General features: G+C 35.7%; 1 protein-coding gene across 4 annotated transcripts in view; it reads left to right on the top strand.

The window, feature by feature from the left end:
• The window catches only part of LRP1B (LDL receptor related protein 1B), a 1910230-nt gene that overhangs the window by 1268807 nt on the left and 626930 nt on the right, over positions 1 to 14493 (top strand). For all 4 annotated transcript variants that reach the window (XM_045479681.1, XM_045479680.1, XM_045479683.1 and 1 more), the window contains exons 26-27: positions 8604 to 8768; positions 9104 to 9348. In XM_045479681.1, coding sequence (XP_045335637.1) covers positions 8604 to 8768; positions 9104 to 9348 — 410 coding nt within the window. The remainder of the gene's footprint in view (positions 1 to 8603; positions 8769 to 9103; positions 9349 to 14493) is intronic.

The following is a 14493-nucleotide window of genomic DNA, read 5'->3' as shown; positions in this document are numbered from 1 at the left end:
ATAGATTGAAATTTTTATTTTTGTCTCTGTATCTTTAAATAATACAAAGTCCAAGCAGCACCCGTGAAGAAGGGGAGTCAGCCAGGAGGGAGTTTGATGAAATGTAGAGGAGAGAAAAGGGAGCCTGTGTTAAAGTCAGCTTCCTGGCCACACTTTCTGGCGTGTTCTCTGGTTTCTGCCCAGGAGTCAGAAATCAGTAGATTAGGAAGTTTGTTCTCCTTTTCCTCAATTCACACACAGAAATTAAAGGGGCAAAGCACCTTCCCTAGAGCAGGGTTCCAAACTGGCAACCTTTATTGATGTGTTTTCTTTACCTTCTACAGTGTTTTAAATTTATTTTAATTACTTGCCCCAATTTAAAACATTGAGACATTTTGTATACAATCCTAGATTTCTTGCTTCTTTTGAAAGAACACCGAGACCTGGCAAGGAGCAAAGCAGTAGGTATATCTTTTAGCTTAGAGATGGGCTCTCTCATGTTTACACTTTACACTTTGCCTATTTCATTCATTTGCTTCCTGTAATAACAGTTTACCAGGAAGAGATATGTTATGCTTAATGAGAAATTCCTCTTCAAAACAGACTATTCCTGAGATTGCAGGTAAATCGCTGGTCCTGACCCTTTACTTCCCATAAAAGTTCATCATCAACATGGGTTTTATCCTCAATATAACAACTACCGGTGTGAAATTTTCACCTATTAGACCTATCTAACTTGTACCAGCATCTTGTAAACAGGAAAAACTTTCTGTATATGGGAAAGTGATATTTTGGAGAAAGCTCTAGTTTTAGCTGTAGTTTCCAATATGAAAGGAAAACTATGAGTGAGTGCTCCCAAATTACAAATGGCACACACAGAGAAAAAACAAAACAAAAAGGATAAAACAAGTGTATCAAAGTTTTGAAAATAGTCTGACCAAACAAAGCAGTAGATCTGGGAGTTGAAACTTTCTTTTGAACTGACATTGCTTAGGATACAATTATTTATCTCAGTTTGGGGAATATCCTACCTGAGAGGAGAAAAAAAAATAGAAACACAACATGCCACCCACAAATACTATAAGTGAAAATGTATCCAGGTACTATTCCAGTGATAAAAGATCTTCAGAAGTAATATATCCTCTAAGTTGAAAATACAGAAAGCTAGCCTCTGAATAGGAAAATCCTGATAATGCTTCTGAGAAAGTTGATGCCTTCCGTTACTAATTGCTACTATGAAAGTATAAAGCTGCTTAATTTTTTTGAAACATGAGAGAAGAAACAATGCTTGTAAAACAATTTTTGATATAAATAATTAAAATTCATAGGGCCCCTGGGTGGCTCAGGCTTTTGAGCATCTGACTTTGGCTTAGGTCATGATCTCACAGCTCATGAGTTCAAGCCCTGAGTCGGGCTCTGTGCTGACAGCTCAGAGCCTGGAGTCTGCTTTGGACTCTGTGTTTTCCTCTCTCTCTGCTCCTCCCCTGTTCATGTTCTGTCTCTGTCTCTCAAAAATGAATAAATATTAAGAATGTTTTTTCAAATAAGTTCAGATGGAAGTACTAATTCGTTCAACTCTAGGAAGTAATTGAAAGGTTGACAAGTTTGAGTATCAGGATATGATAGGATTTTTATTGCGAAAAATTATCTTAATGTATTGATACAATTAAGATATGAGGTTCCCATAAATACCCTTAAAGCCAGCTGTAGCAATTACATTTAAAAATGCAGTGCAAAATTAAAATATTTTTAAGTTTGTCATAGTTTGGTAAAAAATTTATAGTTATTTTTAAACATTGGACATTTCATAAGGTAGGCTGAGAGCATACTAAAAATACATGTGAGCATGTGTGCTCGTGCGCACACACACACACAGACACACACACACACACAGACACACACACACACACACACACACACACACACACTGAACTGCAAAACTAAGCACAAGAAAAGCAACATTGAAAAATAATTTCAGTGAAACTTAGCTTCCTGCCTTAGTGCTATCTATTCAAATAGAAACATAAAATTTCTCCCTGTTTCTCAAATAATTCATGAATACATAAAGAAGCTAGGAATCAAAATTGATAGGAGCTCCAAAGGCACTTAAACTTTTTTGAAAAATTTTATTTAGGGTAAATCTACTAGATAATTTTTTTTTAGAAACATGGTTTCTGTAAATACTATTATCTTTCCTACTGCATCATAAGCTCTCTAATAATGGCAAGCAAAGTTGCTTCCATTTCTATGAAATCCTTCACTGCTCTTGGTATATATAATTGTGCTGAATAAATGCTTGTTACATAAAGTAATGCATGTAGGGGCGCCTGGGTGGCTCAGTCGGTTAAGCATCTGACTTCGGCTCAGGTCATGATCTCACGGTTTGTGTGTCCGAGACCCGCGTCTGGCTCTGTGCTGACAGTTCAGAGCCTGGAGCCTGCTTCTGATTCTGTCTCGCTCTCTCTCTTGCCCCTCCCCTGCTCACGCTCTGTCTCTCTCTGTCTCTCAAAAATAAAATAAATATACAAAAATTAAATAAAATAATGCATGCAAATGCATAGGCTTTTTGTTGACATGTAACTTATAAAACTCAAGGATACACTTTCAAGAGTGAATTATATAGGAAAAGACAGCTAATGGATACTACTATGAACTTTTTTTACAATAACAAATGAATTAAAAAGCTTAACAACCAGCCACTTTGCTCCCTCAGCACAGCTGAGGTAAAACCGAAGCAGCGACAACAACAAGAAACAGGTTATAACATCAGCCCAATAAAACATGTTTACATCATGCGAGTTTCCTTCTGCTATGAAGGTCCTTTGTGACCTTTTCCTACAGATGCCAAAAAACAAATATTTTTAATCAACTATTTTGCTTCCTCGACATAAAATCCACAGGCCTTCGTTTTACACCATAAAACATATTTGCCATCATGCCACATTCCTTTAATATTCTGGGTTTTGACCCGATATCCCAAGTGACAAGTTATTCCAAGATGGTAAATGGGAGTCTTAGGGAGGAGTCATTTTTCTCTCATTCCATTTTAAAGGAATACACTTATTGCTAAGGTGACCTGAAAGAGTATATGAATCTCCTCTAAACAACAAGCTTAGTATTAGGGAGTAAGAAGCACTAGGGAGTTCAGAATCTATAGGGCACTCGCTCAGTTCTTGAACTTTCATTGCCTTTTTACTGATGCAGCTGCCTGGTGTCTTCCTGCTCCATTGCTGGTATTTAAATTTCATTTGTCATAATAACTGGATGCTGCTATAACAATTGCAATTTGTAAAAGCAGATATAATAATTATGAAGATTAGTGAAACATCTAAAGAAAATTTTAATTTCATTTGGGACTGTTCCTAAATTAAACTAATAAAGATGTTGTTGCTTTTAGAAGACCTAAAGATTATAGATAAGTAACCTCTTTTTTGGCCAAGATCATTTATTTTCACCTTCTGCAGCTTGACCTGATAGATGATAATGGCCCTTTCATGCCTGTAATGATACAAGTTGTTCATGGTCCATTGACCCAATTTAATCCTGATACAGACTAACCCGTGAATGCAGGAACTGTAGAATCAGTAGACTGTAGTCTCTTTTTTAAAAAGCAATTGTGGCTGAATATTTCCATACATCCTGTAAGAAGACATATTCAGTCTTTGTATATTTCAAGAAATAATGCAATCATTGAAATGCTAATACATTTTAACCACAAAAAGAAAATAATAAGGGGAAATGATTCTTTTAAAATACCATATTGGAAAGTATACAAAAGAGTGCCTAGAATTTTATGAAACAATGATCCTTGAAATCAACTTTTAAATTGATTGTAAACTGACTTGTGGTAAAGTTAAAAACACTTTTAGGGGAACTAATTCTAGAACATGTTATTTTATAAAAAGAGTTGAAAATTTCCCCACTTGAATTGATGAAAGATTAGGACCATAGTCCTAACCAGAAACAGTTTAATGCTGCTATGTTTAGTGAAGAAATGAAGGAATCACTTATTTTAGAATTCCTCAAACTATCTCAAGCCAAACTTTTTTGGTCCAGTGGACCATATCTGAGAGTTTACAGTGCCTACTTCTGGTAAGTATATACACGTAGAGAGAATGCAGAATTGTAGGGTTACTGATATGTGTGTTGGAATTTCCACAACTACATGTAACAGAACTAGGTAGAAAGTTAGAAGAGAGACCCCAATTCTCCATTTGTTATTCAGGCAAAAGACAATGCTTCAGAAGTTGTTGGGTCATCAATCCAGACTGTGAATTACAGTCTTGCCTAGATCTGGTGGTGACTTATCCACAGATACTCAGACTAGTTAGGATTCTCAAAATCATCGTTTGTTTTCAGTGATTATTTTTCCTAATCTTTTTCAAACTTGAAAACCTCTCTTATCTACCTTGTTTGCCAAGATACCACCATAAATTTGATTGATGCTATGTTGCTCTTGTTTCTATTTTAAATCTTCTTTTTTTAATCCTAAGTATAAAGGGAAGCTGACAAATAACAATCTGCTGTCAGTGAAAAGATGTGTGCATCTAAAATTAAATTTGTAGTGAGACACATAATTCATTTCATTCATTCTTTTAAAGACATTTAGCTACTTAACTGAGTAGACTACCAGCTTTATATTGATCAATCTCTGTTCCATTTGCTCTTTATGGCAACATATTGTATATTTATAAGCAATATGTGTATGTGTATATACATATTGATATTTCCAGGTAATTGGGTTTTTTCCTCACATAAAACAATCTACTCTTTAAAAATTAGTCTTTTCAGGGGCACCTGGGTGGCTCAGTCCGTTAACTATCTGACTCTTGGTTTTGGCTCAGGTCATGATCTCATGGTTTGTGAGTTCGACCCCCTCATCAGGCTCTGTGCTAACAGTGCAAGCCTGCTTGGGATTTTCTCTTCCCTCTCTCTCTCTGCTCCTACCCCATTTGCCCCTTCTGTCTCTCGCAAAAAATAAATACATAAGCTTAAGTTTTTTTTTTTTTTTTTAATTAGTCTTTTCAGAAAAAAATATATTTCTAGCTATAAGATTTTATAAAGGTCCTCTGGTATTTTTGATATTTAAAAAAATTCACTTATGAATTTAATTTTGAGTTGTTTATACTTTAAAAAATATTTTAATGTTTATTTATTTTGATAGAGAACGAGTTGGGGAGGAACAGAGGGAGAGAAAGAGAGAGAGAGAGAGAGAGAGAGAATCCCAAGCAGGCTGTCAGTACAGAGCCCTACAAGGGGATCGGTCTCACTGACCATGACCTGAGCCAAAATCGAGAGTCAGACACTCAACTGACTGAACCACCCTGTGTTCTTAACACTTCTAAACTTTATAATATAAATTTTCAAATACACAAAATAGAAGGAATTATATAATAAAACTCCTCATTTCCATTACCCAGCTTCAACAATTATTAGTACACTGTGCCTGTTATATTATTTAGTTTTATCCTTTCTCAGCAGTTTACTTAATTTACCTGAATATTGGTGATTAAGCAATGAATAATTTGGATTTTGTCTTTATGGATATAATCCCAGGGGCATGAAACTCCTAAAGCTGCCTGTGAAACTAAATTTTTTCTTTTTTACATAAACTCAGTTTTTGACAGACATTCTTTGAGATAAACCCAATCCTATGACCTACTCCTTTGGATCTTTTTCTCATGGCTTTGACTTAAGCTTATGTTATAAAACTAATCCACCTTCACATTCATGCTGGTATGACATTTAAATATTGACATTAGTATTAATTCTTGTTCTCTGTCCTTCTTTGTGTCTGTCTCTCTCCATTTCTTTAACAGTTTGGAAATACTTTGAGTTTTTTTCATTTAAAAAAATCGTCTCAATGACTACGTGTGTGTGGCATGCTTTTGCAAACACAAATCTTTTCTGTGGGCTGACCAGTTTCCGTCCATTTCCTCATCAAATGCTCCTGACACTGTGTACAGTTACAGTTTTTATTTACAGATGAGAAAATGGAGTCTGAGGTTAAAGATGCTGGAGTAAGTGACAGATACCAGTCTCAATCCCAAGTTTGTCTCAGACCAAAAATATATTGACATAATCATTTAATAACATTTTGTGGATGCCCAGTGCTGAAGAGTTGTATATGAACTGCTACTCTTATCAAGAACATCTACATCTTCCTTCTCTGTTCACCATAGGTTTTAACATATGTACTTACTAAATTTATTATATAATATATTGAATCATCTTTTCCTTTTGTATTTGACATTCCTCTGTCCCCAAACAGACTATATACGTTTCAAAAATTGAAGTCATGACAAATAGTTTATATCACTCCATATTTCCTTATATAAACATATTTTTCTTAAAAGGGTAAATTGGATTTTGAATTTTTTTCCAGAGGATTATTTCATTTTCTGAGGTAATCTACCTAATGAATATACTTAAGGATCATTCAAAATATGGAAGAATAAAAAGTAGCAAAACTATATATAATTATAATGAAGAATAAAGGTATTTTTACCAGTAGCTTTACCATTTTTCACCAAAATGGTGTCAGAGCTTATGATAGGAAAATTTGCTAGGTTGTCACTATTTCTCCAGTCCTTTGAGTTCTGCCTTCCAAAATCGCCATGCTATTCATTGGGTTCTATGACCAAAGTAGAGAAGGCAACTGCCATTTACTGATTAGCAACCATGCTCTTAACTCCTGTACCGGATGTTTGCCCTTTGTTATTTTATTTAGTGATGTGACATTAAAGAATTAGATGTTGGGGCGCCTGGGTGGCGCAGTCGGTTAAGCGTCCGACTTCAGCCAGGTCACGATCTCGCGGTCCGTGAGTTCGAGCCCCGCGTCAGGCTCTGGGCTGATGGCTCAGAGCCTGGAGCCTGTTTCCGATTCTGTGTCTCCCTGTCTCTCTGCCCCTCCCCCGTTCATGCTCTGTCTCTCTCTGTCCCAAAAATAAATAAACGTTGAAAAAAAATTAAAAAAAAAAAAAAAAAGAATTAGATGTTAAAAGCATGAGAACAGAAGTTAGACTGTCCAGTTTCCCATCTCCCTCTGCCACTCACCAGCTCTATAACCCTGGTCAAGTAATTTAAGTTCTCTAAACTCATTCTCCCATCTCAAACATAAATAACATTAGTCATGGCCTCATGATTGATTAAAGGGGATCATCTATAAAGCACTGAAAATAGTATTTAGCATATAGTAAGCACTTAAAAACTACAGCCAGTTGTAATGATTGTGGTATTATTGTGTAACTATACAATACATACTATAGAGACATGCATTAGCAGTTTAAACCACTGTCAACTGAATGTAAGCTGTCTATCGCCTAATAGCCTTAGAAATCAAATGCATGACATAAGGTACTTAATGCCCATTGTGGGGAAGAACTGTTAGTGCACCATGAATTTGTAGAGTCTCAAATAGTATTTGGTTTTAAAAGAAGTAATAATTAACATATAAAGCTGGTATTTTCACAACTGCTTTGTTTGTGTTTGTTAAATTATGATTTCCTCTGTTTTCCCTCTGTTTCCTGCCATATGATCTATGTCATTGCTATGAATGTGAAGGTTATCTCCATACTGATGACTTCCAAATTCATAACTCCAGCCCTGCCTTCTTCCCTGAACTTCACCCTGGCATACCACAGTTTCATGAATACCTTCATATTGATATCTTGAAATCATAAGATAAAAAAATTAGTAAGATAAAAAAAAAGTAAACTTTTGATTGCTCTTCACATTCATTCATACTCATTTCCCAAATCTTAGAATTGGATCCTCTTCCATTTTCCCATTTTTTTTTTATGGATTCCCTGCACACCCTCTTCCTTGCCCTTACTCTTAACTTCGCTGACACGAGAAACACAGTCACTTATGATCTCTTCTCTACTTTGTTCCCTATATTCAGTCATCAGCTAGCCCTGGAAGTTCTACCTCCAAAATGTACCATTAATCCATTCACTTCTCTTTCCTGCCACTCCCATACTCCAAACCACCATCATCTTTGCCTGGTCCTTTAAAATAACCACCTGATGTGCCCATACTCTTGCCTCACTATCACCCACTTATAAATGGTACCATGTTTCTCCCCTGCTTAAATATGCTTCTTATTCCCTTAAAATAAAATCCCAAATAATTGCCTTAGCCAGAAAGACCCTTTAAGTTGCCCTCTTCAAATCCATCTTCTTGCTTTTTCCTCTTTACTCACTATCTTGGTATTATTTCTGTTCTTCAGATCACCCACTTTCTTTTCCCTGTTCAGGCTTTTATTTATTTTGCTTGTCATGTTCTTTATATTGTTTTTTTTATCTTTTAGAGTCAGTGTAAATACAGCCTTCTCAAAGTGTTTTTTTCTTTTTTTTCTGATCATCTTCTTCAAGTAGATCACTTACCTGCTGTTCTCTTCCATAATAAAAGTTTTCCTCAGCATATTTCAGAATCTGTAAATTATATATTCATGTGTTTGTTTGGCTTGTCTTCTCTACTGGACTCTAAGCCCCATGTGGGTAGATAACACATCTGTTTCTTTTGAGACTGTTTACCTAACAAGTGTCTAGCATATAGTAGGCATTCGATAAATATTTGTGAAATGAATGGCTGAAACAATAACATTATTTATTTTTCTTCAGAATTCTTTTCTGGACAGACTGGGATGCCAATTTTCCTCGCATCGAATCTGCTTCCATGAGTGGTGCTGGCAGAAAAACCATCTACAAAGACATGAAAACTGGAGCTTGGCCAAATGGACTAACTGTGGACCACTTTGAAAAAAGGATAGTTTGGACAGATGCCAGGTTTAAAAAAAATGATCTTTTTCTTCTATATCTTCTGTTACCTTTCACAGATAGTATTTATAAACTCAAAAGATGTCCTAACAAGCATGTATTATATATACACACATTGAAATTGGTGGTAATATTTATTTGTTTTCCATATGATGGTGGTGGTGATGTTTGTTTGTTTTTGTTATGATGGGCTTATTTTTTCTTTCTACAAATCAGACACCCATAAAATATTTTAAATATTTTTTATAAAATATTTTCTCTGGCATTTATGTAAGTAATATGATAACATAACTGGACTATCTGAATAAGTTTTGATAAAATACTGATTTATTACCTTTCTGTAGGTCAGATGCTATTTATTCAGCCCTCTATGATGGAACAGGCATGATAGAAATCATCCGAGGTCATGAATACCTTTCCCATCCTTTTGCTGTGTCTCTATATGGGAGTGAGGTCTACTGGACAGACTGGAGGACCAACACATTGTCAAAAGCCAATAAGTGGACAGGGCAGAATGTCAGTGTGATTCAGAAAACCAGTGCCCAGCCATTCGACCTTCAGATATACCACCCCAGCCGACAGCCCCACGGTAAGTGCTGGTTGTGAAGTAACCACCCAGAAAGTATTTTCACCTTAATCATATAAGATTTGAAGTGCAAAATCACTTCTATAAGTTAAGTTACTAATATTTTATGTATATGGTAGAAGTAGTTCCAGCCTTTGTTTTAATTAGTTCAGAATATTTTTTTCTTTCCCTTTTTTTCATATAGCAGTAAAGAAATCTTAGAAATTAAGGGTTTTTTACAGAGTCCTCACATTTTTAGTCACTGCTTGTATCTATAAAAAATACTGTGGAAAGTTGTAAAAGGTCTTTATATTGAGAATCTATCACCAGACTAGGATCAGAAAGGACACATTGATGTTTGCCTTCAAATGTTGCCTGTGAAGTATGTTGGGAGGAGAAGGAGTGGTGTGGAAGAAAGAATGAAGCAGCTGCTTGAGCTTTTCCATCTTAAGAGAACTGAGTTCACATGAACATATGTGCTACCTCTCCCCATACACTCCACATTTTGTTTCAATAGTAATCTCCATCTTGGCTTTGGGATTTCATTTCTTCCACTCAATCCTTGCCAAATGTTCTTAATATCAAGTCTGAACATTTTTCTTCCTTTTTTTTTTTTTTTCTGGGCTACTATGGCCATCCGGTGTAACGTCAGCTCATCCTTTTATACCCCTTGATGGAGTCTTCCCCTTTATATTGTGTGTCTTAAACAAAAGAATCTCATTCCAAAGCAAACAGTGTTTTATCATTAGTAGATTTTTACTTGAGAATATTATGTTCAGATGACAGCTCTTTACTGGACAGCTCTCCTTGTCTCCCTCTTTCAGTGTAGAGTAGACAGATCTTCCACTTTGTTAGTATTTCTGGTCTTACAGACTTCACTTCAATCCTTATTTTAGATTTATGTTGTATTATCTTCACCTGGTTGTGACTAAAACTACTCACCTTTCTGGTCTGTAAATTCCTTAGCTATCCTTTTTCTTTCTTCAATACTTGGCCTTCATTCTCTCTTGATACTATTTCTTCTACCAAAATTTCCTCATCTGTAAAATTTTCTGTGCCCTGTCTCTGACATAGTCTTATTGAATCTAGTTTTGGTCCCAGACACTTTCAGTTTCTCAGTCTCAGTTTTCTTATATAACAGATCCTTCTTTGTCTGTGGGAGTTTCTACATACCATGTACTAAATGAGCAGTCATGTTAAACCTTTTCTATCATCCTTAATTCCTCTACTCTTTTCATCCTACAAATCTGCATGACATGGGGACATTAAGAGGAGACAATAGAGCTTAGTCACTTTTGTGCTTAAAGGCATTTGATTTAACTAAATTGAAATAAAGCAGGAAATCATGATTCTGGCCAACAATGTGACACTAATACAATACAATAAAAAAATTTTCTTTTCTGAATACTTCCTTCAGCATGAAAGAGTATCAAGTCATCAACATTGTATGTTGATGACAAATGCAGGATTGGTTTTAATTTTTATGAAAGCAAAATATGTACTTCTATGTTTTTGTGACCCAGACTCTGGCATTTTTTAGGAGCTGTAGTTTTTATGTTTAGAGTAATTTAAATGAATTGGACCGTGAAAAACGGCCTGGGTGTATGTATTAAATCATTCCCCTCCTCAAAATAGGATCAATGTATTTCATTTACTAACTGTCTAATTTGCCCACATTGACATGAGCCCTAGAAAATTTATAGAATGGAAAGGAAAATGATACTTTCTAGCTTTTCTGACATTTTCATATATATAGAAAGGAACCGAAACAAAGTACAGTAGTTCCCTCCCCACACTCCGCCATGGTTTCACTCTCCCTGATCACCTCTGGTCTAAAAGCAGAATATCCTCCTTCTAAACTATCATTGGAAGATCAATGACAGCCTAACACTATGTTACAATGCCTACGTCATTCACCTCACTTCATCACATAGGTGTTTTATCATTTCATAACATCACAAGCACAAGGGTGAGTACAATATGGTATTTTGAGACAGAGAAATACCACATTCACATAAATTTTATGACAGTATGCTATTATAATTTTTCTATTTATTGTCAATCTATTGCTGTGTCTAATTATTAAATTAGATTTATCATAGATATATATCATAGGTATGTGTGCATAGGAAAAAAAACATAGTATATGTAGGACTTGGTAACATCAATAATTTCAGGCATCTATTTGGGATGTATCCTTCCTGGATAAGGAGAGATTGCTGTAATTCATTTGTTGGTGGGGAGATTTTTTTGACATAATTTTTTTAATGTTTTTATTTTTTTTTGAGAGAGACACAGAGAGAGACAGAGCGCAAAGTGAGGGAGAGGCAGAGAGAATCAGACACAGAATCCAAAGTAGGTTCCAGGCTCTGAGCTGTCAGCACAGAGCCTGACATCAGGCTTGAACCCATGAACTATGAGATCATGACCTGAGCTGAAGTTGGACACTTACCTGACAGAGCCACCCAGGTGCCCCAACATCATTTTTTTTTAATTTCTTTTGAGAGAGACAGAGAGAGAAAGAGAGAGAGAGAGAGAGAGAGAGAGAGAGAATCTTAAGCAGTCTCCACACTCGGTGTGGAGCCCGAGGCAGAACTCAATCCCACCCCTGAGATCATGATCTGAGCTGAAATCAAGAGTCAGATGCACAACTGACAGCCACCCAGGCACCAATTGATGTCTTCACTTAACTTGAAACATGATTTATATAAGACTTCTCCAATTTACAGAAAATAAAGAAGTTTTTACTTTATGGATCTGATTTAACATACAGAATTCAGGGCAGATATTCTAGTCTTTGTATACTTTTAGAGAATGTCACCTATAACGAGACCTTGCTATTTCCTAATTGAAATTCAGTCAGTTTCCAATTTTGAGAATGATCAGAGAGCATTCTACTTTTCCCCATTATAAGGATCACTGAGCATATAACAATCATTATCCATCCTGTTTATCTGCTTCAGTGAAGTACCACTTCCACTGCTATGGGAAAAAATAAAAAAAGATGTACGAATATATTGACTATTACCAAGGATAGAGTTGCAGTAAAAATGGTGGCAAAGGTTCAGTGTTAATACAAGTAAAATAATAATAGCACCCTGTTTTCTGGCGAATAATAATGTAAAGTTCACGGAAAATAATAAATTTTAAAAATACATGACATTCAGTGCTATAAAATTGAAATATATCTTTCAAAAATTAAAGAAATAAAGGTTACAAATAGTCTTTGAAATTATCTAATCCTCCAAGTAGGAAGTTAATGAATGTTTTAATACCAGTTTTCATACATTCATCTTGTGCATAAATTTCCAAGTTGGTTATTGAACACAAAAGTAAAACTTTTCAAAAGGAAAATGTATTTTTGAACCTTTGGTTTCTAATGTTATTTGGGATGAAGAAGAAACAATCAAAGCTCAAACGTATGCAATATAAAGGAGCAATAGTGGGTATATTAAATCTAATTTTTAAAAAATGTTTATGTTTGAGAGAGAGAGAGCACACGCACAACTGGGAGAAGGGCACTGAGAGAGGGGACAGAGGATCCAAGCCAACTCTGTATGCTGATAGCAGAGACGCCTATGCGGGCTCGAACTCACAAACTGTGAGATCATGACCTGAGCCAAAGTCAGAGGCTTAATTGACTGAGCCACCCAGACACCCCACTGTCATTGATCATTTTAATGCATGTTTCTATACATAAATATGTATCTGTACTTAATAACTTTGAGGTTTGTTGCTGTCATTAGCAAGTCATATGGTCTTTTAGTTGACAGAAACTGATAGATGAACATAAGCCCTTCCAAAACGTATCACTAAACCCTAATGAAAATTAACCCATAGTCTTTGTTTTATAGTTTTTCTTTATTTATTTTTTAAATCTACTCTCGGCATCTTTCAAATACTTTCAAATAATACTTAGTATTATTTTTTTATAAAGGAATTTTATTTATTTTGAAAGAGAGTGTGAGTAGGTTAGGGACAGAGAAAGAGGGGAGAGAGAGAATCAGAAGCAGACTCCACACTGTCAGTGCAGAACTTGATGTGGGGCTCGAACTTGTGAACTGTGAGATCATGACCTGAGCCGAAATTAAGCGTCTGCCACTTAACCGACTGAGCCACCCAGGCGCCCCTTAATAGAGTATTATTAACTGTAATCACCCACACTGTACATTACATTGCCATGGCTTATTTATTTTACAACTAGAAGTTTGTACCTTTTGACTCTCTTCATCCATTTCACCTAAACCCCACCTTTTCCTTTTGGAAACCAGCAATTTGTTCTCTGTATTTATACGTTCAGTGTTTTGTTGCTGTTGTTGTTTTAAGATTTCACATGTAAGTGAGATCATATGGCATTCGTATTTCTCTGTTTGACTTATTTCTCTTAGCATAATGCCCTCAAGGTCCATACATGTTGCTGCAGATGACAAGATTTCCTTCCTTTTTCATGACTAAATATTTTGAAATGTGTAAATTTTCTTTATCCATTCATCCATTGATAGGCACCTAGATTGTTCCCATGTGTTTGCTACTATAAAAAAAGTGCTGCAATGAACGTGAGAGTGCATATGACATCTCCTATGCCAAAAAAGCAAAGCAAGAAAGTTTAAAGTAAGGACAGAGTAGTAGTTTTATGCTGATAGATACTGTAGGAACCGAGGACAGAAATATGAAAATAAAATATTGGGAAATTTGGAATAAGAATGTTACATAACATGTACTGTAGTTTCACACTGGCTAGGATAGTCACATTTCATCCCTATATGCCCTTTTCCATTGATTGGGCTGACAACTAGACACTTAACCTAAATTTTCTATTTTTTTAAAGTTTTATTCATTTATTTTTGAAAGAAAGAAAGAAAGAAAGAAAGAAAGAAAGAAAGAAAGAAAGAAAGAAAGAAAGAAAGAAAGAAAGAGAGAGAACACAAGCGGGGGGAGGGGCAGAGAGAGAGAGAGGGAGACACAGAACCCGAAGCAGGCTCCAGACTCTGAGCTGTCAGCACACAACCCTATGCAGGTCTGGAACTCGTGAACTGTGAGATCATGACCTAAGCTGAAGTCAGATGCTCAACCCACTGAGCCATCCAAGCGCCCCTAAATTCTCTATTTTCTATATATGTTGTGTATTGGCAATTGATAGCATGTAGTTGATACTTAACGTCCAACCTA

The sequence above is a fragment of the Leopardus geoffroyi genome, chromosome C1 (assembly GCF_018350155.1).
Source record: "Leopardus geoffroyi isolate Oge1 chromosome C1, O.geoffroyi_Oge1_pat1.0, whole genome shotgun sequence".
NCBI classification, from domain to species: Eukaryota; Metazoa; Chordata; class Mammalia; order Carnivora; family Felidae; genus Leopardus; species Leopardus geoffroyi.
The sequence above is the reverse complement of the archived record's forward strand: the minus strand, read 5'-3'. Positions and strand labels throughout refer to the sequence as shown.